General features: G+C 45.7%; 1 protein-coding gene across 1 annotated transcript in view; it reads left to right on the forward strand.

The window, feature by feature from the left end:
• Positions 1–26727, forward strand: part of LOC126530657 (uncharacterized) — a 110874-nt gene that overhangs the window by 17447 nt on the left and 66700 nt on the right. Inside the window, exons 2-5 of the mRNA XM_050177924.3 lie at positions 5286–5436; positions 12094–12295; positions 20218–20321; positions 22851–23053. Of these exons, the coding sequence (XP_050033881.2) occupies positions 5314–5436; positions 12094–12295; positions 20218–20321; positions 22851–23053 (632 nt within the window). The 5' untranslated portion in view covers positions 5286–5313. The remainder of the gene's footprint in view (positions 1–5285; positions 5437–12093; positions 12296–20217; positions 20322–22850; positions 23054–26727) is intronic.

The raw sequence follows: 26727 nt of genomic DNA on the forward strand, positions 1-26727 counted from the left end.
GGGAATTAATTTAGCACGTGGCAACTTAGAATCTTTAAAAGCGGTAACCTAAATCTGAAATTCTGATATCATTAACAAAGGCACAAAACACGTTATGCCTCCAGCTAACCTTAATTCCTTAACCTCATCTGCTCCTTCTTTCCCAAAACTTTTTCCTGCCTAGTACTCAATTTATTATACACTTTCCTGTTTTTATGTCTATATCAACTGTACAACCCCTTTTCCCCATGTACACCTGCCTCCGCTCGCTTCTGCGCACCTCACCTTCCTAATTGTTATTCCGGTTACGGTCCCCCCCCGCCTCTTTTTTGGTCTGTTTTAATTATGTATTTTTTGAAACCCCCTCACCAACACATTCGACAGGCCCAGACGACAGCATACCTTTTTCGGCGCTCCAGCCACACAGGGTATCTCCTTTTGTATACACCGCCGTAATGACACCTACGTTTAGGGACTGGGGCTAACGTCCCTTGAAAGATCATGCCGCTGCCTTCCAGTTACCCCATGAATTGCACCCCAGACTCCTTGTCGCCATCTTAACGCCTACTAAATAATTGCTCCACGCATTTACTGCTCAGCTACTAAAATCACTCTTTCAACTGACGTCTTTTCGGGCCCTTTTTGTTACTCGCGCACTGACCATCTGACCGGCTCTTTTAAACCCACATAAGCAAACCGCCAACGACACCCCTGAATGCTCGCTGACCTCTCGCTTCCCCAACACCATCCCATGCCCGTCTTTTTCTTTTCTTGTTTCCCCCCCTCTTGGTGCCTCCCCTCTTGTTTTCCTTTATTCCTCCACTTTGCTTTCTTTTCTTTTCTCCCCACCTTCCAACTCTCCCGCACTTGTCCCCCCGTCTTGAGAACCACACTCACAGACGTCAGGTGACAGCGCACTTTCTCTTTGAAGTCTCTCCCTTTACAACCAGCCGCCACCAACAGTCACACGTGAAGTCACTGTAGTATACCTTTAAAACTAACATGCCGAAGATGACGATGCCGCCTTTGACGAAGCCACCTATCGAAACGTTGACCAGCCTTTCTGAGGCACTTTACCTCTGTTTATAACTTTTATAACAGAAACACAGGCTGTTACAAAACAAGACAAGATAGCTACACACCGCAAGTGAACCAGCACAAAATAAAAATAAAATTTAATGAACAATACAATTGACGTGAGAAAGATCAGACTATTTTTAGCCAATGAGTACTCATTTTATAAGAGCGATTTCAGGCAAGTAATATCAGCAACGTGGTAGGGCAGTGCGTTCCGATGTAGTGCTTGGCGGAAAAAATAACATGAAGGTGAAATAAATGTATGGGAAGCGACTCATTGACAAACACCAGCATAGAGATGGGTTTTGAACATCAGTCAAATTTGTAGATACCTTCATTGGTGGCCCTGTATTTCGTGCCCTTCCTTCAACCTTCTATACCACTGCTGCTACGTTTCGTAAAATGAACAAGGATGAACGAATTGTGTAAATGGAGTCTGGCCTAATAACCTTACATCCACCACGTACTATTCCCCCGGAACGGCAAATTCAGCCTAAAATGCAACTGGAGGTGACATTATGAAGAAGCTACGCTGGCGCATCCCACCGCTAAATTTCTATATGCACAGGTTTGCTTGGACGGCATCTCTTTTGCGTATATAGCGCAATGTAGAGAAAACAAAACACTAAGTCATTTTAAAGCGACGCTTTCTTTGCCCTTTCTTTCCACTTTCCCACTTCTACTGCTGCTATTGCTGTGGGCTGCGGTTGCTGCTGCTCTCGTGCACATCGCGCAGGGAGGGGGGGGGGGGAGGGAGGTTCAGAGCATGTATATAGATGACAGGCGCGAGTAAGAAAGGAAAGGTGGCGGGAGAAACTCGTTTTCACCCCACCGCCCCTTTAGCCACTCGAAAGCTGTAATTAAGCATGACTCCCCTCAGAAGCATTTCAGAAACTACAGCGCTTCCCTTTCTACTAACGTGCGAGGCCAGAGTGGACAGAGAATTGTAGAGAGAAGAGGAGAAGAATGAGAGGGAGGGGAACAGCCAGTTGCCAAATAAGAGAGGGGGAAGGTGACGTGAGAAGGCAAGGAAAGCCCACTATTACACGGCAATGGTTGCGGGGAAACAAGATAAGCTTAAGCTGTACGGTACAGTACGTTGCTGCTATTTCTGGAAAATAAACACCATGCAAATAAATCAAGCGGTCAACTTACGCAGGGCGTGCAGAAGCAGAGCCGCATTAATTAAAGCGCACCGCAGGGTCCACGAGGCACTACGGAAGCTGTCGACCATTCAATAAACACTTCTGTGCCCGCCGCGTTAGCCTTGCGGCTGTGGTATTGCTAGACGTGCTGGATTTGATCCCAATCGTGGCAGCCGCATTTCAAAGGGGGCGAAATAAAAAACGCACATGCACTTAGATTTTGGGATACGTTAAAGAACATCACAGTGTCAAAATTACTCCGGAGTCCGCCCCTACCGCGTGCCTCATAATCCGAGTGTGGTTCTGGCACGTACAATCCCATAATCGCATTCAAGTTTAATACTTCTGCCACAATGCGATGTGCCATGCGACGAAATGACAACGCTTAACGCTGTCAGAGGTTATAAAATATGGCGCACAACAACGCCTCAAGCAAGCAACTCTCCCTGTGTCTTCTGTTTATTACGCAGACAACCAGCAGTGGTGCACGCAGCTCGCCACTCTCCTTTTAGCCTAAACGTTGAAGAAACAATGCTTTAGCCGTCAGCATCACGTCTAATTATCGTCAATCGAAGCATCCTGCTCGGAAAGCTTCCCTTACATTGATTCCCACAGTGCGTGTTACCTGCATAATTTTGGTCGGTGATTTTCTGGTCTATGAAAGGCGAAACTTGTTGTAAGGAAGCTTCCCCTCCACTTGAATCCCCTCATACGGTACTTCTTTCTGTTCGAGTTTCCATGTTCGGGTAAACGTTTGCAATGCTATGAAAGGCATTATTTTGACACCAATTTGATCCATTCCTATAGAAATAAACTAACGAGTATTACATGTCAATCAATTCACTGTATTAGTGCGACCGAAACATTGCACGAAGATTTACGTCTGTAAAACATTTTCTTCCGTCTGATCTCCTACTCATTTTGCGAAAATCTCAATTACTCTGCTGATCGCATATGGTGTGTGCGTGTCCACTCGTGCATAACAACAACAACAACAACAACTAACATCGAATAGGCGAAGCATTTCAACAAGCTGGCTGGCTTTGAATTGAGAGAACTGTGCATGCGATGATGTCCTTCTGGTTATAGCATCAGCATGCTATGGAAGATGTCAGAGGTTATAAACAAAGCGTGACATTTAATTACCTATTTACCTACTTTCCAACCATGAAGCGACTAGAATGAGGGAAATAAGGTTCGCAATAAAAATGAAGTTCTGTATGAAGCTGTGGAACATTTTTAGCAATATAAAATAAAACTTACCTATATGCCCATAAAAAACGTTGACGCTATTAGAGCTGTTCTGCGCGAACTAAGTTAGAGCAAAACCAGAGCACACATTCGAAAGCGTAAGCCAATGGCCGCGTGTGGTAAGCCTTAAGAAGGATGGATGGGTGGATGGATGGAAAACTTTATTTAGTCCTGTAAGTAGTGATAATCAACCACTAAGCGGGCCGCTCCCACGTCGGGACCGGACGGCCAAGCCTCACGGCAACGTCGTGAGCCTGCTGGACACCCCAGAATTGTTCATCTAAGTCCGGGCTGCGAAGTGCAGCCTGCCACCTGGACGCATCTTTGATCGCCGAGTCTTCAATTCTTTCGCAAGACCAGAGCATGTGTTCGAGCGTGGCTAAAGCACCACAATCTTGGCAATAAGGCTCTGTATACGTATCCGGATAAAACGTGTTCAGTCTCCGTGGGCAAGGATAAGTACCAGTCTGTAGTAAGCGTAATGTAAGTGCCTGAGCCCTGCTTAATTTAGGATACGGCAAACCATAAACCTGGTGATTAAGAAGGTAATACCTTCGTAATTTTATCGTGTGTGGAAGGGGAGTCTCTGTTCTCGGGGAGTACCACCCCGCCGTGGCGCGGGGCAGAGCGGAGGGTAAGATCTCGCGCTGCTTCATGAGCGGACTCGTTGAGATTCGGAGCGGCTCCTTTATTCATCCCAAGGTGAGCAGGGAACTAACATAAGTAGTGTTGAGAGATCTCACATGTCTGCATAATTTCAAAAGGAACCTTAGCCACCGAGCCCTTCTCAAAGGCCCTAACGGCCGACTTTGAATCGCTATTTACAGAGGCCTGCGCCTGTCAACCAGGGCGAGCGCAATAGCCGCTTGCTCTGCGACCTCTGGCCTATCAGTTCGAACGGTAGCAGCGTTAACGACACTGCCCTCATTGTCCACGACAACTATGGTAAAAACCTTCCTCTCCTCGTTAAAAGAAGCATCGACGAAGCCAACCTTCTGATTCTCATCACGAATGAGTCTCAGCAGGCAAGCCCCCCTGGCCTTTATTATACCCACATTTCGCTCCGGATGAATGTTCCTAGGGACAGGCTTGACGTGATACCGATTACGGATCTTCAAGGGAATACCGACATGAAGCTGCCAAATCTTCTCCTGAGGAACACCTAACTCTCTCAGGATCTGCCGACCCGTGCTAGTCGTAGAGAGACGCACCATCTGCGTCCTCTCCTGATCCTCAGGTATCTCATGCAATCTGTTATGAATTCCCAGCTGGAGAAGTCGGTTGGTGCTGGTGCACATTGGCACTCCCAAGATTTTCTTCATGATCTTCCTAATCTGCCTGTCAAGCTTCTCCTTCTCCGATGGTTTCCACTTGTGCATGGCCGCCACATAAGCAAAGTGACACAATACAAATGCGTGCATAAGTCTAATCAGACTATCCTCCTTGAACCCCTTCTGCCTGTTGGCCACCCTCTTCACTAGACGAACCACATTTTCTGTTTTGGCAATTATCTTCTTAAGAAGCCTTAAGAAGGAAAGCTTATTGTTAAGAGCTGAAAACATGATTAATGTCCAGTGGGTGACACATAGGAGAAAGAGATAGTTCACATTACATAAAGCTTGAAGACAAGCTTTATGAAATCTATCTGGAGGTGGCTTTTGACGAATCGGAAATATAAAAGTGAGGCCAAGGCAAGAAAATGTAGTAGGTCCGTTGCAGAATGATTGAAACTAATGATATTATAAGACGTGCTCCTATAGTAAATGTAGGAAAAATAAATTTAAGCGAGGATGAAAAACTAGGTAGTGACAAAGTGTCGCTTTTTTGTTGCAGAGTCATTTCGTTGCCTGTAACTCGGAAGATGAAGGCTTGCGTTGAAGATAACGTCATCTACTCACCCTATGGAAGCATCGAAATTCCGGTGTGTTCTTTCTACAGTCTCGCAAGACAGAGGTTGCTTGTGAATCCCGACAAAGGTGCCCTGGTAAGCGCTGCATTTTTTTCCACATTTTCGTGAGATATATATCTGGAGTGTTGCTGCTCTAAATCACTAGGGTAGCTGGCAAGTAAAAGAAACCACCATAAAATCGGCTGCGATATTGATGTTGTGAGTAGCTGGGAAGCGAACTTTGCTCTACATACTTATTGCGTCGCTGTTCAAGTGGAACAGATAAATAGCAGTTTCGCTGCCGCCAAGTTGCTAAAATCTTCTCAAGAGGGCCACCTGTCTCTACCGCTAGGAGCATGCAGCGGCACGCCTTGGTCACCACAACCCTGGCGGTGGCAGCCTGCACCGAGTGTTCCTAGGGGAAAATAAAAGACGGCAAATGCTACAATAATTGGCTAAGGAAGCCAGCCAAGCCAGTTGAAGTGTCGCCACTTATTGTTAAATAGTTCCTTCCTATTTATATGTCGCACCAAAAGGCAACTCTTTCATTCCTCCGTCGGAAGTATCCATATTCGGGTCATAAAACCGAAGACAAGGTAATGCACAAGGTCGGTTGCATGTTTGACGTTTGCACAAGCAGAGGTTACGACAATGGGAAGGTGAACTTACGCCGGGATTGACGCCTGCTAAACATGGCATCAGGGCCGGGATTTCCAGCGCACTGCTCTTATCAACGACGAAAAACGCAAAATAGTCATAGCGATGGAAAGACTAAATGTACAGAAGGAAAACACTTTTTAGCACATTGAACAGAGACCAGATAACAAGTATAGATAATTGCAAGGTTTGGCGCAAGCGCCCATTACCGGCTGCTTTTCTTCCGGCGTTATGCCGATCAATAGCGTGCCCTACGGGATCTGCCTCGCTTTCCGTATTACGCTACAGGGATGCAGCAGTAATGCAAGGATTGTTGGGGCCAATGTCGACGCTGATGCCTGACGTCAGGTAGAGAGAGTGAGTTCGAAAACGCCAATAAAAAACGGGAGTTATGGTACAACTGTCGCAGGTTGGCCGATAGCTTCTTGAGTTGTTCCTCTGTAAATGGTTATTGCACTGAGCAATTCGTTCGTTTTTTCCAGCCATAAACGGGGTGTAGACGCCTGCTTTGCTGGAAGCGCGGACTAGGTGCATGTTCAAAAACGACTTCTTCTTGGGCAAGTTGGGGCTTAGATTTCCTAGGTATACTTTTGGCGCAAAATACATTTCTTGAAAAGGGACAGAAGAAAGGAAGACATTGGCGCTTCGCTGTCTTCCTTTCTTCTGTCCCTTTTCAGGAAATGTATTTGGCGCCACAAAGTATACCTAGGAAAGGTGCATGTATAGTTTGCTAGGTTGCCTACCACCCAGCAGATTTTGTAGCGCAACATGGACTGAAGTCACTAAGAATGAAACTTACCTGCTTATTCACTAGATGGGGATAACTGACTGTCATAAGGACAACCTTATTTGACAGTGTCGCAATGTAAGCGTAACGTGCGTGAGAAAGTACAACGGTATCGCTTTAAATGTGGATAGACATGTTTTGTCCATTAAGACTATGTGTAGAATGCGTCTGAGGCCGTACGTTGAAGGATATCAGAGCCCACCAATGGCATGATGAAATTGAAAATTACCGAACTTACCTGTCTCATTCACCGCGTTCCATCTGTGCTTGCTCCAAACCGGGCACTCAAACGCGAGATGAGTCTGATAGGCTCAGTCTATTAAGACTTTTCTGTTGATGCTTTGCACATTGCCATGACTCTTTCTGTATTTTTCTTTACCAAAGGCTAGCCGAAGGACATCATTTTTATATCACGAATACCAGTTGGCGCGTTGCTAGGAGTTCAACCCCAAAACAAGCTTCAAATACTATAGGTGTCCACAAGGCCTAAAAAAAGGGCCACACACCCTTTACTTCCATCATAGATGTGCCTTCCCGTATGCGTTTCTGCTGTAGTGACTGTGTTGAACCCATAAGCACATGCACATCATCATCGTTAGTGGTGTTAGCTTTGAAGATAATTTGAAAATCGGCTTGCTTTCTCTGCGTTGTCGCTTGATCAGTTCTTGCTTTTTCTTGTAAAGCACAGAGCTGTTCTTTGCACCCTATGGCTCAGGCGTATTTTCGGAACTAGAACAACCTCTATTAAAATTATCAGCACGGGATACCATATGCTTTACCAGCAAGTCGCAATCAGTGCGAATAAGGGTTCCGTCAAAAGTTTCCTCGAATAATGCTTGGTAAGCGTCCATAATTATGTTTTATTTTAACGCAAGTTGCTTGCGAAGAGGTTTTGGTACATTCTGAAAGATATTGATGACAATTTTGATGATTATTCTGTTGTATTTTAGGTTTGGGGCGCTTGAATTTCTTACCAGCAGAGGCTTTCGCGTGTCATTATATGGAAAAACAAAGATTTGTACCCAATTAGGGCTGAAAAGAGAATTGACGTCGTTAGCGTCTTCCCGAGTAGGATCACAGCGCGAGCATTATTCGGGAATTGGCAGATTGAGTGATCGATTTTGGTTACATCGATGTAGAAAATGCAAAAGCACAAAGGTTAAGTAATCGGCTTGGGCGGAAAATTCGATTATCAGACATTTAGAAAGTTTATACTATTAGAAACGTAGCAGCGAAGACAAATAGACAACAGCTCAAGTACCATGGTAGCGCTGGACAAATATTTTCTATAAGAATAACATACAGGTTACCCATGCTGTATTCTGGATAGTTATATACGTGATATTTTTTTCAAAATGAAACAAAATTCTTAATGCGACTTAGCCGATGCAAGATTATTTCTCCATTAGTTGTCTTTGTCACCAATTGTCCTTGCCGTCAGGAAATTGTAATTTGATAATTGACAAAAAAATGGTTATTTGGCTTTTCTGTCCCTTCGTTTAGGGCACGTGTTACAGTGATAGTAAACCCTCGGGGCACTGTAGGATGCTATAGCCCTTTACTTGATTAAGAAAGAAACTCGATTCTCTTTAAGATATTAGTCGAACAAATCTACTTTCTAGATCCCATTCAAAAATAGGTCACACAAACAGAGTGGGAGGTACAGTCCGTGCTATCATCGTGATGCAGAACACCTCGTTTCGAGTGCATGCGGAATCACCCAGTCTAGCATTTCGTTGCACCACGCAAGCGACGAGCGGTCGCCTACCCACAGGCTTCGCGATATACGAGGCGCCGACCGGCGGTGAAGTCATTGACCTAAGAAACGGACCAGGTGGTTCATATTTCATGGGCATTTTTCGCGACGCTTTCTAATGGCCCACTTTTGGGATCAAAGGGTGAAATTTGTCGACTAATACTTGCAAAACAGATTGCATTTTTAAAATCACCTAAATTGTATTTGCCGACGTCAGTGCCCACGTACTTTACTGCCATTGAAACATAGCCTTACAAAGATTAACTAAAAATATATTTAACCATATCTGGTTACTTGAACACACTGATGTTGACACTTCACCATGAATGTCTTCCGCACAAAAGGCAAGTAAGGGAAGAAAGTATATTCGCATCTGTAGAATTTCTTCAAAAACATCATACTGAAGTTAACCGTTGTACTAGAACATTTTTCCATTACTTCCACAACACATTCTTAATATGCTCACATCTTATTATTCTAGTACAAATCTATAAGATTACCTCGTACGTCATCATGCTATTGCAGGTTCATTACGTTATCAGCATTACCATGTACACGAAGCAATGACACTGAATACAAACAAAATCTCAATAGCCCTAAATTGCGAAGAGTGGTTGTGAAAGTATTCATCATTTTTGTTTCTACACCTTCTGAAGACAAAGATATCTTACGTTTCTAGAAGTAAGTATAGGGTCTTCTTCTTTGGATAGGGCGGAACCCATCACTTAGCTTGTCTTCAGATAGAAAGACGAGATGGTCACAGGATTTTATAGCAATGTAACAAAGTTCACTGTGTCTAAATAAACCTTGTCATTCTTTAAACACGAAAGTGCGCCTGTCACTACCAGCAGCGCATTGTCCATACTGTTTGTCAAGTGCATGTTTCAACGCGATTACTTCGTCTGCACGCACTTCATATCATTGAAGTGCAAATCAGTAAGCAAGCTTATCTATTTGCTCTAATGAATAGTAATTTCGATCATCCTCATCATTATCAGCCAGCTTATGCCCACGGCCGGGCAAAGGTCTCCACCATACTTCTCCAACTACCCCGCTCATGTACTAATTGTGGCCATGTTGTCCCTGCAAACTTCTTAATCTCATCCGCCCACCTTACTTTCTGCCGCCCCCTGCTATGCTTTCCTTCCCTTGGAATCCAGTCCGTCACCCTTAATGACCATCGGTTATCTTCCTTTCTCATTACTTGTCCTGCCCATGCCCATTTCTTTTTCTTGATTTCGCTCACACAGTTTCAAATCTGCAATGTGGCGAAAAACTTCGAAATGAACAGCCTCCCAGCAAGCACTACAATTCAGTAAAGCTTGCTGAGAGCACTGACACAAAATCTTAAACACTGTACCTTGTGCCTTTAACCAACACTGACTGAGATACAGCACAAATGTTGTCATTAAAGCCTAGGTCCGCTGCACATATCTGGACACCTGGGGCGCAGTTCCTGGAGAAATATGCTGGCGCAGTGTTGCCGCTTGTGCGTACACCAAAAATTGCTTGAAATGAAAAAATGTTTCAATTTCCGGTGCTTCTCAGCTAAAACTTTCGTTACCGTTTTAAAGTATTTAGTCGATAGCACTCAGTTCCTGGAGAAAGCAAGTGCAATTTCGAAACTATCAATGGACCAAAGGTTTGCTGCAAGCTTGAAAAGTGTAAAGCATGAATGAATTCTTTGGTTTTCGTCTCTTGCGGAAAGAAAGTCGCATCTGTCTTTGCAGGAGTCCAAAAGGATGGCCAAGTATGCTCCCTTTGCTCTGTTACAGTGCGCGCACATATTATAGCTGTTAGTTTTCACATTGCGTCATCAGCGTGATCAGTCCTGTGGCCACTGATAAGCGAAAGAAGATGAAGCAGCACCCAAGTTGTCGCGGCCTCCCAGCCTAATTTTTCTAGGTCTCGTTTAGCATGCAAGGCATGCTGAGTGCCTCGATTTCCCTGTACAAAAAATTCGAGGATATTGTAGTTCAGGAAATCAAATGTGAAGCACCGCTTTTGTTCAGCGAAATATTGCAGAAACAGCACCAAGGTCACATAAATTACACCTTCAAGGAGAGAGTGATCAATGCAAGGTGGCAGCCCTGCATTGCAGACATGAAATTAACTAAATAATAAAATAAATGTAGCTTCATGACAATGGAGAGGAACATTTCTTCCTTAAAAAGGGCACCGCTATCATTAGCTTGGTCATATTTACAGCGCGTTCATTCCTGTTGACTCATCTAAGGCTGATTCGGAAACTAGGAAAGGACGATTAGGCAGTACCGAGAACATACTATTATCAAGCTAACGCTTTCATTGAAGCCACCTCTGAAGCAGTAGCTCTTTAACGCCGTTCAAATAGCTGCTGCTTTTGATGTGGCTGAGTTTTATTTCAAGAACAACCATGATTTGCTACGGTGCCCCGGCTGTTATTATCACAGATCCTAGCACAGCATTCGCAACACACCTTCTCCGGAGGTACGACAACCCTCTGGTACTTACCACGGAACAGCCATTACATGCACCCCCAGTTAAAGAGTTGAACTGAACGGCTAAATAATTCCATTGCAGTTATTCTTGCCGTATACTTCACCAAGGATAAAAATTCGGGCGAAGTGCTTTTATATGTCACATTCGCCCACCATACTGTGCTCAAAGAAACTATCGGTTTTAGTACTTCTCGCCTGGCTGGCGGCACCGGCGCCACCATAATCCTCTATATATGCTACATCTTCGTACAGGATCCAATGGGACCACGCCAGCTACCAATCTCTTTGATGGACGTGTCAAAGAGGTACGGCCGCCCATGCCGCTCCGCATTTTGTTTCAGCAACATCGTGATGCTTGTCGATACAGCATTTTCCACAGAGGCGTTCCATACGACCTCGCCGACCTGGTGTGCGTTTAGAAAGTAATTCATCAACGAGCCCTCACCGAAAAACTGTTACTCCGTTACTTTAGGCTTTACAGAACTGGTTACCTAAACGAAGTCAGCTACAAAGTTCTACTAACAAAAACCTTCCACAATTTCTGTAGGACAACTATCCCTGACGACGTTCATGTTGCGAGGATGAAACCTAGCACTTATCTTTATTTGAATGCTCCAACTTTGTGGTGCCCCCGTGTACCCCTCTCTACCATCCCGCGGTTGAGAACACCATTGCACCTTTTGTGGCTAAGCACCTTACTGTACTGCTGTGCATCAGCATTGGGATCATGCCCTTCTTTGTAGGTAGTGCATATAACGCTGTCTTAGCGGTCGCCGAGAAAGACAACATTTGCGGTTTCTGCCTCTTGACAAGTAAGTAAAGGGCCATCCATTCCGATCTGACTACTACGTTGTTTCCTCTGGTGACAATAGGCGTTCGCTGCTACAAAAGATTGGAAGCGACTCAGCAAATCTCAATGAACTGCTAAGATATTCATTCAGCAAAATCCGCAGGGAGTGTCCTCATGTCAAAAGTGTTGGGATATAAAGATGCAATGATTACCTGGTCAGCAGTCATAGTTAAATTATTGGTAGAAGAAAAGCACAGACGAGATTTACTGTGAATACTTTCAGGTTAACGACGTGGTGAGCCTCACACGTGCTGAGATGCTGGCTGGCATGGAACGCTACGCCGTGGGTTTCCGACAGCATGGCGTGCTTCCAGGGGACCGGATCTGCATTCACCTGGATAACGGAGTGGAAAATCTATTAGCAATGTATGGCTGCGTCCTAGCTGGAGCTGCCATTGTCTTAGCCAAGACGTCGCTCACAGAAAGTAAGGAGGAAAATTACCTGGCATGAATTCTCCCTGCATGGTATTAATTCTTACACAGAACTTCTAGGAAAGGGTGTGCGAGGGGTTTAGGTAGAACATTTATTAACGAGTACAATAACGAGAGGTTTTACTACAATAAACATCGCCTCAAATTAGCAGCTTCTCACAGAAATCGAAACACTGAAAGAGATAGCAAGGTTTGGGGATGCACTGTTTGGCATGGTGCAATGTGTTGTGGTCAGACGCGCCGTTGCTAACATACACTACGCCCATTTCAAGATTGTGTCTAGTATCATCTCCAATCAATCAATGGTATAGTCCTCAGCTGAGTTAAATTGCAAAGCAGTCTCAACAGTTAGCTGCGTAGAAGGCGGGTTCTATTGGCCAAAAAAAAAATATTTCTTTCAATGTGTTTCTGAAAATTGTGTAATGAGTCATAGCTGAACTATATGAGCAGGTAAATTACGTTGAATGGTGATAACATATGCGGAAATAAAACCGCGTAACCTTTGAACACACAAATGAAAACGCACTTTCATTAGTAATTACCAACGAACAACTAATTTGTATCTATGCGGATTAGTGCAGCTCTTCGACGCCCGTACCTGCGGCAAGCTTCGGCGATGGCGTAAGCCAGGCAACAAGCACAGCTAAAAATCAAAGCGAATGCGGACCGCGTGGGATGAAAGATTCGAGGAGGAAAGCGCAGAGGAGGGTGCATCGGAAACGTCAGTCGGAATGCGGACGAGGGTAGTGAGAAAGCGCGAGAAGATACAAATTGGAGGATGCTTAAGCTTCGCCTAAAGAGAGGAAGGCGATAGCATTAAAAAATTCCTGACTGCTTCTAGCGGGTCCCAACTACTGCAGCGTCAGTAACCGTAATGTTTACCGGGAAACGCTCGCGGCGTACGCTATGCACGAAGGCGGCCTTTCCGGTCAAAAACGCGGCCTCAGGGGCTGCGATGGATGGAATGGACGGATGGATGTTATGAGCATTCCCTTTGGAACGGGGCGGTGGGTAGCGCCACCAAGCTCTTGCTATTATACTGCCTAATGTCCCACCTACGTTAAGCAATAAAAAAAGGAAAAAGAACGCTATGAACTCCCACAACCAAATTTTATGATCCCCTATTGCGAACTGTGCGCCTCCGTTTTTTGTCGTTTCCCTACTTTTCTTCCCCGAATCCTCCAATGGCCTCTTACTAATCCCTATTGCGGACCTGTTTACTTTTCCACTGCACTCGCGGAACCCAAGGGCTTGAAGGAGGCCAGTGGTGCCTAAATCGACCGCTGGGTGGACGTCTTCACATTCTAACAAAACATGCTCCATAGTTTCCCTAGCCTTACCGCAACAAGCACAAGCTTCTTCTTCCTTCTTATATCTCGCTTCACAGGTCCGTGTTCTAAGGCATCCCGATCTTGCTTCGAAAAGTAATGAGCTTCCCGTTGAGTTATCATAAATTGCTACTTTCCTGATTTAGTTTTTTACTCTTAAGTGGTGACTCGTGGCAGGTTTCTTTTCCATTGCCGCCACCCATGAGATTATTTCAGCCAATCTGACTTTCCGGTTGACGTTCTTTGTTGCTACGATGCCCACCCTACTTGCCGCGTACTTGCTGGTAAGCTTCCTAGTTCTTTTCCTCCACTGTGAATCAATGTTTTTCCTGTACAGATAACTCAACACTCTCCCAGCCCAACCACTTTCTTCCATATTCCTCAGTCGTTCTTTCTACTCAATTTAAAGGGACACTAAAGCGAAACAAAAATCAGTTTAGACTAATGAAGCATTGTTTGGGAACCCTTCAGGCGGTTATATAAAAAAAGTACTATAGTTATGAGATAAGAAAATGAAGGTCCAAGTATCAGCACTTGAATTTCGCGCCGAAACCCCAGCGCCCGTACGTCAGCGTGACGTGAGGGATTCCAAAGTATGTTGTCGCATTTGTGCCGCGTTGGCTGAATAAAGGTTCCCGAAACTTGCCATGTTTAATTTTTGGTTCCTTTAGAACACAATGCAGTCAATCTGTACCGCTATATATAATTAGTAGGCCCTAGAAGATGCCATCAAAACCCAAGACCTCACAGCCCCCAGGTGCGGGAACTTAAGTAGGTGTCGCCACCCGTATTTCGTACATTTCCCGCATCCGCACTTTTTCTGGTTTACCAAACGTCTTATCGTTGCAAGAGTGGTGTTTTTGGTGTTCTAGAACGGTAATTTACTGATGCGGAAGAAATCATCTTTCACTTTAGTGTCCCATTAAAAGGAAGCTGAAGAGTCTGTCGAATTTAATAAGGCGCTCATATACGGATGCGGGAACCTTAGAAATCATGTAGGTAAAATTTCGGGGTTTTTTTTTTTCAGTTAGGAGCGACGTAATCGTCGGTTAAAATTGCGCTGTAGCTCCGCCCCCCGTCGAATGCCGCGCGCTGCTGCTGACGCTGACGACGGGAGCGGAGACCGGAAACCGCGGTGTTGTGACGTCAACTCTAGTGTTTTGTTCCTCCGCAGCCTGCGCGACCGAGCCTGACCGTTCTTGTTTCTGCGTGCGTGCCATCGTAATCTGCTTCGATCGACCCTGCATTCCTTTGTTGGTGCGTCTGCGTGTATGTAGAGTGGTAGTATACGGCCAGCCCTGCAATTCGGCCTGCGCAGTTGCTGTATATGGCCACAGAATGAGAGTGGACTACTTGCCACTAGCAGGCTTTCTAAACGCAGCGCGAAAAGATCGGAGCAACAAAAACAAAGATGGCACGAGTGCGGACTGACTGATGATAACTGGTGTTGGAAGGCCTTATGAATACACGAACTCGCCCAAACCTGGATTTTGATTTACTGCGAGTCCTTCATGTTAGCACGCTGAACGGATGGTGTATGTTTATCTCCCGCCCTTGACGCTGGTTTCGTCGCAGAGCGCCGCGAATTTTCTATTTGCACGTGTGTTGTAAAACAGCCTGCATGCAGCTACCACAACGCAGTGCAAATGTAGAGTTTGCATGTGCTGGAAAGCCGGCGCACGCCAGGACGCTACGCTACCCCCTTCTCTCACGCACAGCGAGAAACCGACCGTCTCACGTAGCCGACGGAATTCGCCGCCTTTACGACTTCGGTTACGAGTAGTGTGCGGATGGCGCACAGATGAAGGTCACTACACGTACTGCATGAACCGGGAAGCTTTTCACGCGTTTAAACCGTCTTTGTAGATTGCCGACAGCTTTGGACAGCGCACAAATGCCGACGATCGCATCCCCGCTTACGTTCCACGAGGAGGCATGCAGGAACACAACACTGCAGTTGTTTGACCGGAAACGAGCTCACTAGTTCGGCGAAAGATCGGCGAGATCACTAGATCGCTTTGCAAAAAACATACTCACCAAAGAGCATTTCCAACACGAGGAGATCCCAAGACTTCGCTTTCGTTCGCGTCGAAAGCACTGCTCGCACCAGCATCGTTTGCTTCTTCGAGAGGCCGGCTCTTCGCAATCGGCTCGTACATGTAGGGAGTAACGCCGAAGTTCTCAGAAAAACGCAGTCTCTCTAAATTTTCCATTACCTCTTAATTTTCCATTACAGCACCAAACTAGCTGGCACCGCGCTTCATGTGTAGCGGCAGCGGTCGGTCACTAGAGTTGACGTCACGAGGCGCCCGACCAATCACAGGCACAAACGAGACGCGCGAGCTTAGCGTGTCCGCTGCTGCACTTTTCGTCGAAATAAAATATATTTGCGCTTTCTTTCGCTCAATTTCGATACGATATTCGAATTCGGAGGGTTGAAAACCATTATGTTCACTCATTTTTTTCTGGAAAACCTTTCAGCTTCCCTTTAAGGATGCTGTGCAAGCGAGCGCCATCTAGAAGTCTTTCACCGAAGCGGGCGCGTGGCTCCGTGGACTCTGAGATGCTTCCGCGCTGGCGTGCGCAAATCGCGAATGCCGTCTCCGGCCTGTTCATTGTAGAAGCAATGAAAAAGGGCGTTTATTTCAGTTTTCGCGCAACAAAATTACGTTTTATTGCATATTCATATTACAATCGGAAAGCTAGCATGTCTGAAGGTTATGTGTAAGTCGTAATTTACAATTTTTCCACGTGTTTTATTCTTAGAAATACAATTTAGTGGATTGCTTGCGTCAGTTGTAGGGTCTGGGTATGTGTGGTTCAAAGATTTGTTTTGCAGATGCGACGTCTGAAGCCGTACGCTGGACACTGACGCTGGCGCGCTAAAACGTAGTGCGGCGACCATGACTGCGAGATGGCGCCAGAGTAGAGTGCGCCGTCTGAGAGGTTTGACGGTAACGATTGCTGTGAATTGGGCCCAAGCGTTGTCTATCGCGACTACAAATTAGAGACGCTGTCGCGCCGTACCTCGCTCCGTTTGCAATTTGCTGCTAGAGGCGAACTGTGCGCGCCAGTCAATATATCGGGAAATGAAAACACGTATAGAGGTGCCCTAAAACGTCGTATTAGGAGTATCGCAATCGTCAATGAGTATTTTTTTTAATTTATTTGAATTTATTTATATATTTATATCTTATTTTGTACAAAGTACATGTGTTAACACCTTAATTTACAGATGCGAATAATATAACTATGCTTTTCCAATCATTAAAAAGTAGTTTGTCATAAAGAAATCGTAGTAGAGTATCACGCAGCTTAGTTTGACCAATGTTGTTGGCTTCTGTCTTGCAAATTTTGGACTAATTCCACATTCAGCGCTTGGGTAATCTGTCCCGTCGCTCCATTTCATCATGCATTCGCCGTTAAGAATGGCTAGCAGTGCCTTTTAATTCATGCTGTGCTCTACCCAGTTTAAGGAATGCAGCATAATTTAAGGTACGAAGATTTCCTCACATATAATATCATCAACTTTATTCGGAGCGCTCATGCATCGGCATCCTTCAGTGGCACTGAAAGTGAAAGCATCGATTTAATTCTGTTATTCGGCATATAAATAATTTCGACGTTGCTTTCACGCGGGCACCATTATTGCGCATAGCCCATGACGATTGTTGAGATGGTGAAATGATCTATCTGGAACTTTTTCAAACAAACGACCTTTAAAGTAGAGCGCTATCAACAATCTTCCTCAGCGTGTCCAACGTGTAGCAATATTGCACCAACGAGCCCAGAGCGCGTAGCGCCTGTACTTCCGGCATCAGCATAATCCAGCCGCTCCCTCAGGCAATTTCGCCCAACGTTACTAGAACAAGATTCCTTCAATGCTTTTCTCGTCACGAAACTCCTTCCGCAGTTCTCTACAGAGACAGAAGCTGCCGCTAGGGTCGGTGCTATTAGCGTGGGGGCCTTCCGTATCCGCACGCGCCGCACTCCGCTGAAACTCCTGTGCCGGTTCGAAGCAATTGTTTACCTTTCATCAACCAACCGGCATTCTAATACCACACGTATTTGGCCCTTACATACAATGCGGTTATTGCATGTGCGCGTGAAAAAGTTACAACGGCTATGATGGAGGCAGTCGTGCCGACGCAGCAATAAGAAATGTATGTGTCGTTACAGCGCAGTTGCTTATCTCAGGTAGAGGAGTATGATATTATTAATTTAAGAATAGGCCGTTTGCTTGGGTTTGTGACACGGTGCAAGCCTCTTTAAGAAACTCGCCAACTCGCCAATTTAAGCCTCGTAGCGAGACTTGAAGCAGCGCCGATCGCGCTAGCTATTTGCAATGCGATCATCTAGGCCGCGGGAGTTTGCCCTTGCTGCATTAGAAAACAGAAAAGCTACTACATTTCCCGTATTTACACTCTATAAAAGCTAACTTCACTCTGCTGCAAGCTATCGCAGAAAGCGTCGGCAACATTTAAAAACGGAAACGACGAAGCTTTCGCAAGGCAACGTCCGTGTGTGGCGTGAATACACGCTGATCTCTAATCTAGCCTTAACTCCGAGTTTGCAACCACCGTCTGTTCATTTTCAACGTGTAAACTTGACAAGTTCATGTTACGTAGGCATTGCACGAGCGAATGTGCGTTTTACTTTACGCTGCGCAGCTATGCAAGGCCACCGGTGCAGCTCCAGCTTCCTGTCGCAGTATAGCACGTTTCCACTTTACCCGCTCATCCCCGTCACTAGGCAAACAAAATATGGATACCTCTTCGTTCGTAGCTCTGTAACCGAAGTGACAACGCGGTACAGATCAACGAATTATCTCTTGAAATTAGGAAAACCGACTGCCGATACCGCCGGCCTAATTGGGCACCCTGGCATTGAATAAAGAACCAACCGACGCAGCGCGCAGCTTTCGTCTAGCCCCCACCATGCTCCTTGCACCACCACGTGGCAGCTGCGGCGATATAGCAAGCTCTCCCATAGGGTTACGGCAGAGTTTCGTGACCAAAAAAACATTGAAGGACTCCGCTAGAACCAAATCATTTACACAGCTCCGCTTAAAACATGGGCCGCGTGGCGGTCGCCAGAACTAACGGCGCTGCTATGGCGTCACGCTACCAGCAGCGGTTTCGGTTGCGGGCCTTCTTCGCTGCGGCTGCGTCCCATGTAGTGGTTTTGTTGATGTGCATTTGTTGTGTCCTGCAGAAGTTCGTTTGGAGTTGTGAGTATTCGTATATCACATTGGGCTGCGTAAGTGTGAAGCCTGGCTTGTGCAAGCATGCAATATGTCAGCGTGCTTTGTTCCGGGTTGAAGAAGCAGCTACAAGTCTTAAGCTAACCGCCACATTAATGCGCAAACATTCTTTGACGAGTATTACATGTCCGTCACGAGAATGGTGTAATGCCTTCTATCTGCACAAAAATGTGTAATTTACGAAGAAGTTTAGTCGTTGTAGTAATATAATAATCGTAGATGATCGGTAGCTTTACAAGTGACCAGGAATGACTTAAAAAAAGAAACGCTGGTCCCAGAGAGTGCCCTTAGCGATACATATACCTGCATAGAAAATGCATTGAGATGCTTACAATAGGAGTGGGCCAAAAGAAACATGGGGCTGGGCCGAGTTGAATTTCGCAAGGGGGCCAAACTTGAAATTTGCATGTGCGCTAACTTGAAATGTGCGGCTGGCCCCAGAAGCAATTTAGCAGTGGGCCAATCTAAAACTTCGGCATGTGCCAACCTAAAATTGGGGTTAGGCTAAGCTAAAATTTCAGTGTGGGCCAACTGAAATCGGCGGATGGGCCAACCTGGAATTTCTCGGTGAGCCAATGTCAAATTTGTAGGTGCACTGATCGAAACTTGAGGTTGGGCTAACCTAACTATAAGGTGGGCAATCGCGCAATATGACTAAATTTCTCCAAGGAAATCGAGAACTACTGTAGGATGCAAGGGAGCTCTCATTATTCAGATGGCACCGTAAACCACGCCATCTAAAGCTTTTTCGTGCTATCCAGCAGTTTCTTTAGCTTCTTCCTTCATTGACTATTCCTGCCTTTACCCTCCTCCAGCATAATTGATTATGAACTGTCTTATCTAGCAGAAACAGTCACAATTGATGTCGGAGTAGCTTCGCAGTACAGCATAATCTTTGAAATCGAAGCGCACACGTCGCCCTTTGGATATGTACTGCGCTTGCGAAGCTGTCACTCATAGTGAGAACCACGAACTCTCAGGGAGTATAGCTTTTAACTAGAGTAATAAATAGACGCAGACGAGCGAACGTGTATGCTATACCCAGCTGCCACGCCGCTGCAGCAGCTGCCGACGCGACCGCAGGACTAGACCGCGGTGCGGTTAGTTGTCGCGACTACCGCGTGGGCCCCATGCTTGCGCTGGGCAATATGCGTAGCGGTGAAACTGAGTAGTTAGAAGTAATGTTGCTTGTAACCGACATCCTAGGGTCATACACTGCTGAATGCACTAGCCACTAAACAATACTTCGAGTGCCTGGTTAACTAAACATGTTACGCATGTAGTGCTGAGGAGGAGGTTAGCGATCTGATTACATATTTCGTAGGAGAACTCAGCTACCAGGCAGAAGACGGCGATTGCACGCATGTCATCACCGACGAGCAGTATACAACAAAGGTCAATGCTGCAGTTGCAAATTTGAATATGAAGGTAAGCAGCCACGTGCACGTATTCTTTGCAGCATGCCATCTTTCCGTACAGGTGCATAAATTTTGCTGTTCTGCAAACCGAAATCACACCTTGCATCGTCAGCTTTACAGGCACCTACAGTTCTTCTATGTTTCCCCGTTATAGCCGAGTGTGGTAGATATGTCTCGTGTTGTATTTTAAATGTCTAGATAAAGTTATTTTTTGGTAGAGTAACTTCAGTACCTACTACAGCAAATTTTACATTGCTCAGCGCATGAAGAAAGTGGCAAGATATATAAAAATACTTCAGCAATTATTTACATTTGTCATACATATCTAGTAACCAGCTACCCGAAATTCGCAGTCATCATTTAGGCTTGCAAGAAGAGTACGCTCGCAGGATGATGCGACATCCTTTAGCTAAATCATTGAGTTAATGCGGCTTTATATCGCCAGAATATGAATGAAGAAACGCTTTTTTATGGTATTTCGCGTAAGTCAGAAGACAGCGGTCGTTATACCTTTGGTCGCGTTCCTCTGAGGCGCACCACTTTTATAATAAATTTGCTTGTAGTTACGTAAGACACCTTGCATATTTAGGACCATGTGCTTGGATTACTGTGAGATCTTGACCTTCCTGAATGACAGAATACCTTAGCCTGACTGACTGACTTGTGCTGACGTACATGTGACTGGTGCCAGGACTGTCTTGTAAGGTTCCTTCACTTGTCATTGAGAATATTGGACGCTGTAGCAGAGATTAAAGTCATCTTACAGCGTACAAAAATTTATGCTTGGAGCGTATTAAAACATCAAGCGGCAAACAAGTGGTGATTTAGTATTCATCAAAAAAATTTTGCTGTTCTGCATTCACGGTAGGAACTACTAGGAATGGGTATGTACGCCTCATCATAGAAGTTCCCACATGATTGTAAGTGAAGTTAAGTAAGATTCGGCACAAGGCAATATTTAAAGCTTGGCGAATGTACAGTTTCAAATATGCCTTGTGGCTGGCCTGCTTGAAGTCTTGCTTTAGGCGAAGGTAAAGTTTCTGCATACTTATGTGATATTTTCATATAGCATGAGTAGAATTATTGAACCGTGATTGTTCGAGGCAACAATATATTCCTCGTGGACCATTTTCGCAGACACGCGGCTACAGAAATTGATCACACCTTTTGCAATAGAAAATGAATTGGAAAAACACCCGAACGCCGACTGAGCGAGGACCGCGTTCCCTCGTCGCCGACAAACATCCAGTCTGCTTCTCAAGATTGTGCTGCATTGTCGGAAAAAAAGTACTGATAAACTTTGTTTCGCACAGGTCCGGAAATGGTTTTAGCGGCCAATATAATAGCACTATCAGTAGGTGTCAAGCACCTTTGTTTAATATTGAAATTACCATGAAACGTACCCAACAGCCGACCCAGCAGTATGACTGTGCCTGATTGTCCATTCGAAAGAATGACAGCTCACTAATGGTCAAGTTCCTGAAATAACCCCCCGATTAAGGTACAGTATATTCCTCCTTTATAATATAAACCGGATGGCATAAATAACGTATATCCCGCAGAACGTTCTAATATTCGTTAGGAATTTAGAATTTAGAATTTAGGAGTTAGAATTTCTGGAAATTCACAGTGGGTTCCAAGGGACATAAATACCAGTCAAATATGAGGGGCTATTAGATCCGTGCTCAGAATTTGCAATATTCCCAAACACTCCGTGGTATGTGATATGTGTGATTGGCCCTACAGTGCTGCATGTGGCGCATTTTTATTTTCAGGCTCAACTACCCCTGTATAATATTGTCACGTGTAATTATTTATCATTTTACCGCGGACGGCATTCCAACCGCTCAGAAACTTAAGTTATCGCTCAGCGCAAGACGCGACTGCATTATTGGAAATTACTGGAATGTTTTCATTTATTCTAGCTCCTGTGTATGTTCTCGCGGACCTGGTGTAATGAGATTTTATCCGCGAAATGATTTCGGTAGTACTTTCTCGAAGGCATGCGGGCACTAGTGCTCACACTGGGACCTTCGATGAGACATGATTAGAAGCCGACGCGCTTGTGTCGAAGATCGGACTTCAGACGATTGCTGACTGAGCTTGTCGCTGTCACTGTGCTTGAATGCTACTTCTTGTTTTGTGCACAGTTTCGCCGAATAAAAAATTTGTTTTCTTCGTCAGTCGTAGTTTTGCTGCTGTGCGCTTGAACATCACTGCGACGTTACAATACCTCACTGCCGTCACTCCATGCCTGTAATATATTGAGTGTTGTTCTGAAAGGTAAATAATGTTTCCGCCACCTTAAGAACTTCTGTTTTCATTTGTGCTGGGTGCCTGTTACGATACACGTAGCATTGTTGTTAATTAGCGTAAACTAGCCTTCCAGTAGGCCTTCTTCCAAAAGATCAGCCAAACGCTGACTTGTAATCGCAGCTCGAAGATATATTGGTGGCCTGATATCTTCTGCTCTAAGTGTAGCTCGTTTTGGTGCTTTACATACGCGAGACGTTGGCAGCCGACTCATCTCCTGTTGCAGGCCCTCTTTTGCATGGGTCGTGCAGCTGGCTTCGTGTCGGCTTCCCAGTTTTCGAAGCTTGACGAGAAAGACTTCCACGAGTGCCCCATTGCAGACCCTAGGAAGACATTGCTAGCTCTGTGCTATACGTCGGGATCCACAGGGCAGCCGAAGGGCGCTGAGATAACGCACTTCAACTACGTGGCTTCCTTCTACTCGATGAGGTGAGATGATAAGCTGCATATACAGCTTACAACAAAACGCATCAAATACGCGCGTGCGAGCTATATCTTTACGGACTCTTCCTCGATTTTGCTCATTTCGCGTTTTCAGTGCAAGCGATTGACATACCGCGGCACAGCTTGGTTTCAAGTTATTATACTTATTATTTTAATAACAGTAAAAAGAGGCAGTGGCGTTGTATCGGCCATTGCGAAACCAGATATATAAGATGCTGACAAATAGAACGGCGTGGAACATTTTTATGCCCAAATTCTTAACGCTTTCTGTTCAATACCCTAAATACTCTTGTTATTTATCCATGCACTAATAATGCATATTCTATATTTACCTTTGGACATGTGTTAGGCGGAGCGTTGAAACGGCGTTCATGCCGAACCGATTCACGAAACTTGTATTCCTTCGGCGCCTGCCTCTCTTGCTCCATTCAGCTGTCGCATCAGTCGCCCAATAATGAGTGGATATTCATCGCTTCACATCGCATCAATACAGAACTCAAAAATACAATTAGGATTATTTTTGTTCACTTCTTTCTTTTACGCATTGTAGAGCTGCCCAATTTCAGCGAGCCCGTTCTAAGCAATCAGAAATGCACGTGTGCGCTGCGAGAAGGCGACAAGCTTTGAATTGTTCACTGTGCCCTTCAACAGCCTAAATAATTTTTCACTGGGAGCTTAGGCTATGAAAAAATAATAATCACCCTCTTTTAATGTATTTGACTGCTCACTCAATTTTCCCTTCCGACCATGTAGAGCCGTATCGAGAAATATGCAAAATAATTTTTTTCCTTCACAATAGCTCCTGTGGTTTTAAATTATTTCTCACTACGAAAGCACGCGAGATTTGAAACCAATACACGCCGCGGATTGTGGAATGCTTTCTAAAAAACACGTGGGCACAACTGCTTACTTTTCAAACTTCGATGACTCATCTATACACCAGAACACCGTGAATTCTAAGCGCGCCGCCATATTGATGAGCGCCGGTCGCGCCATCTATCCCAAGCGCCGCGAAGTAGCAGGCCTGGGCTGCCACGTTGGGAGATGCGACCCGGCGCGAAAGCGAAACTTGAGCTTTTTAGCTGGGCGGAAGGCGTGTGTCGCGTTTTTTCTAACCTGTCATTTTCGCTGCCTCGATTCAATCAAACTTCAAGACCTCATGCGAGTCCGCAATGGTCACACTGAGTGCTGTGCAGACTGCAGAAGCGAATATATCGACTAAGTACGCTATTACGTTTGTACAAACCGCGCGCTATATGCTAGAGCACGTGTGAGCTTTTTGGCACGTAACCTGTGAAGGATTTTACAGCACTGTGTTGGTGCCACATTTTATTAAAGCACGCAGAACATTGTCCTCTGCACTTTCAGTTTGGTCTTGTTTGTCATGGTCACTACTGGGTTGGCCACGTTTGGCAACCAACTGGCGAGGTCATTTGATTGCCTGATTACCAGACGCCTGCCCTTCACCACCTGCACATTGAAAACAAAATAGATGTTATAGTAAGAAGGGCTGTAGTTCTTTCCCATGCCATCACTGTTGCGAAGATATAAAGGCCTCTCAAAATGAAATAGAAAATACACCAGGCCAATTGTATCGTACAACCACTTAAGAGTACAACATTCAGAACACAAGCCTACAGCACGCGAACAAGCAGCATATGATGCTAAACCGTCACTCATTGGAAAATGAGGAACTATAGTAGTTATAATGTTCAACTACATGTGCAGTTAAAGCCCGTTTAACAGGGCGAGCATGACAGCTGTAGGTGTTGTACAGTTGCACAAACCATGACAGGGCACATAAAATTACCATTCCTACTTAAAGCTGCATCATCAGGGACCCCTCTGGTACAAGACAACAACCGCACCTGCTGCATTCCACAAAATTAGCCCGACCAACTGCAGCTACCTGGTATCAGACCTGTTTCGCTTGCGCGAGGCCATATCGGATTGTTGGCGTTCCCTCAGAAAAAACAGCAAAAAAAAAACTGGTGAGAACCAGCAAAATTTTGTTACAAAAAAAAACAACAATGATTAAGCACCTTATTTTCCTCGCCAAACAGCCCGCACGCAGTTTAGAGCTCAGGCGGCTCAAATGAATTCGTTACGAATGACACCTGCAGCACCAGCTCGTAAAGACAGGCGCGCTGCAAGAACACCTTCGGCGACGAGCAGTCGTCTACGTTTTTGTGGACGCATGTTACGTGACGAGCGGACTTCGGTTTACTTTCATTAGCAATAACGCTCACAAGCAGGGCAACATACTATTGTCTACAACTTGTCGTTCATGCTTAATGGTCATGCCGTGCACCAGCTGCAAGTATCGCTAACCGCAAACTCATCTGTTCCGCTTAACCGTCGGGAGCTCTGCCTGAATGAAAACAGGAAAAGGCTTGCCTTCTTGTTATAGCCAAGGCGAAGCACCGGCGCGGGATTCTGCTTTGTAGGCTTGTTGTCCAGAAAGTGCTCGGAGCAAACCTGCGTGTTACACATATTACGTTCGTAGGGCGCAAAGTTGAACGCGGCACCAAAATATTGACACGTGTACTCATATTTATCGGGCAACCACGTTTCGCCGCCTAACAAATGTTATCGCACAGCGCGGGACGCGTCTGCATGTATCCGAAGTTTCTGGAAAGTTATCGATGCTTCTATCCGCTGTCTGTTGTCGCCGAACCTTTTATTATCTGATTTCATCGCGTGACTCGAATGTTGTAGAACTTTGTGGAAGGCATGCGGGTCCCAACGATTAGTCTGGAACATTCGACGACTGTTGTATAAAAGCCGACACGCTTGACCCGCTGATCAGATTTTCGACGATCACCGAGCGTGTTCGCCACTATCGTTGTGCTATAAGTGTAGCCTGTTTTGTGGACACAGGTTCGCCCAATAAAAAGTTAGTTTTGTCGTTCACAGTATTGCTACTGTGTTATTGAACGTCACCACCACGTGACATCTGGTGGAGGTGCTTTACGTTCATGTACCGGACGCCCCCGACGAGCCGTAATTCAAGCCCGGACCGCAAAGACAACACCAGCGCCGTCCCGGAACATCGAGCAAGCCGCCGGCTACAGCAGCTGCCCCCGGAACACGGAATTATACCAGAGACGACCAAGAAGAGCGTCAGACAAGTTCGTCCCGAGACAACCAAGAACACAGCCCCAATGGCAGCCGGAGCAGCCCCAATAGTTCTGCAGCAGCCCAGGGAGCCACCGACGTTCCGCGGTTCCACATTTGAGGACCCGGAAAGCTGGCTGGAGACGTATGAGAGGGTCGCTAAGTTTAACAGTTGGGATAGCGACGACGAGCTGCGGCATGTCTATTTCGCATTGGAAGACGCCGCCAGGATGTGGTTCGAGAATCGGGAAGCCACCGTAACGACGTGGGCCCTGTTCCGAAGCGGGTTCTTGCACACGTTTACAAGCGTCGTGCGAAAAGAGCGAGCCGAAGCTCTACTAGAAACCAGAGTGCAGCTGCCAAACGAGACGATCGCGATCTTCACGGAAGAGATGGCCCGTCTATTCCGGCACGCCGACCCGGAAATGTCGGAGGAGAAAAAAGTTCGCTTCCTGATGCGCGGCGTCAAGCAAGACCTTTTTGCCGGACTTATTCGTAACCCACCGAAGACTGTGGCTGAGTTTTCTGCAGAGGCATCGATG

Source organism: Dermacentor andersoni, chromosome 4 (genome assembly GCF_023375885.2).
Source record: "Dermacentor andersoni chromosome 4, qqDerAnde1_hic_scaffold, whole genome shotgun sequence".
Lineage (NCBI taxonomy): Eukaryota > Metazoa > Arthropoda > Arachnida > Ixodida > Ixodidae > Dermacentor > Dermacentor andersoni.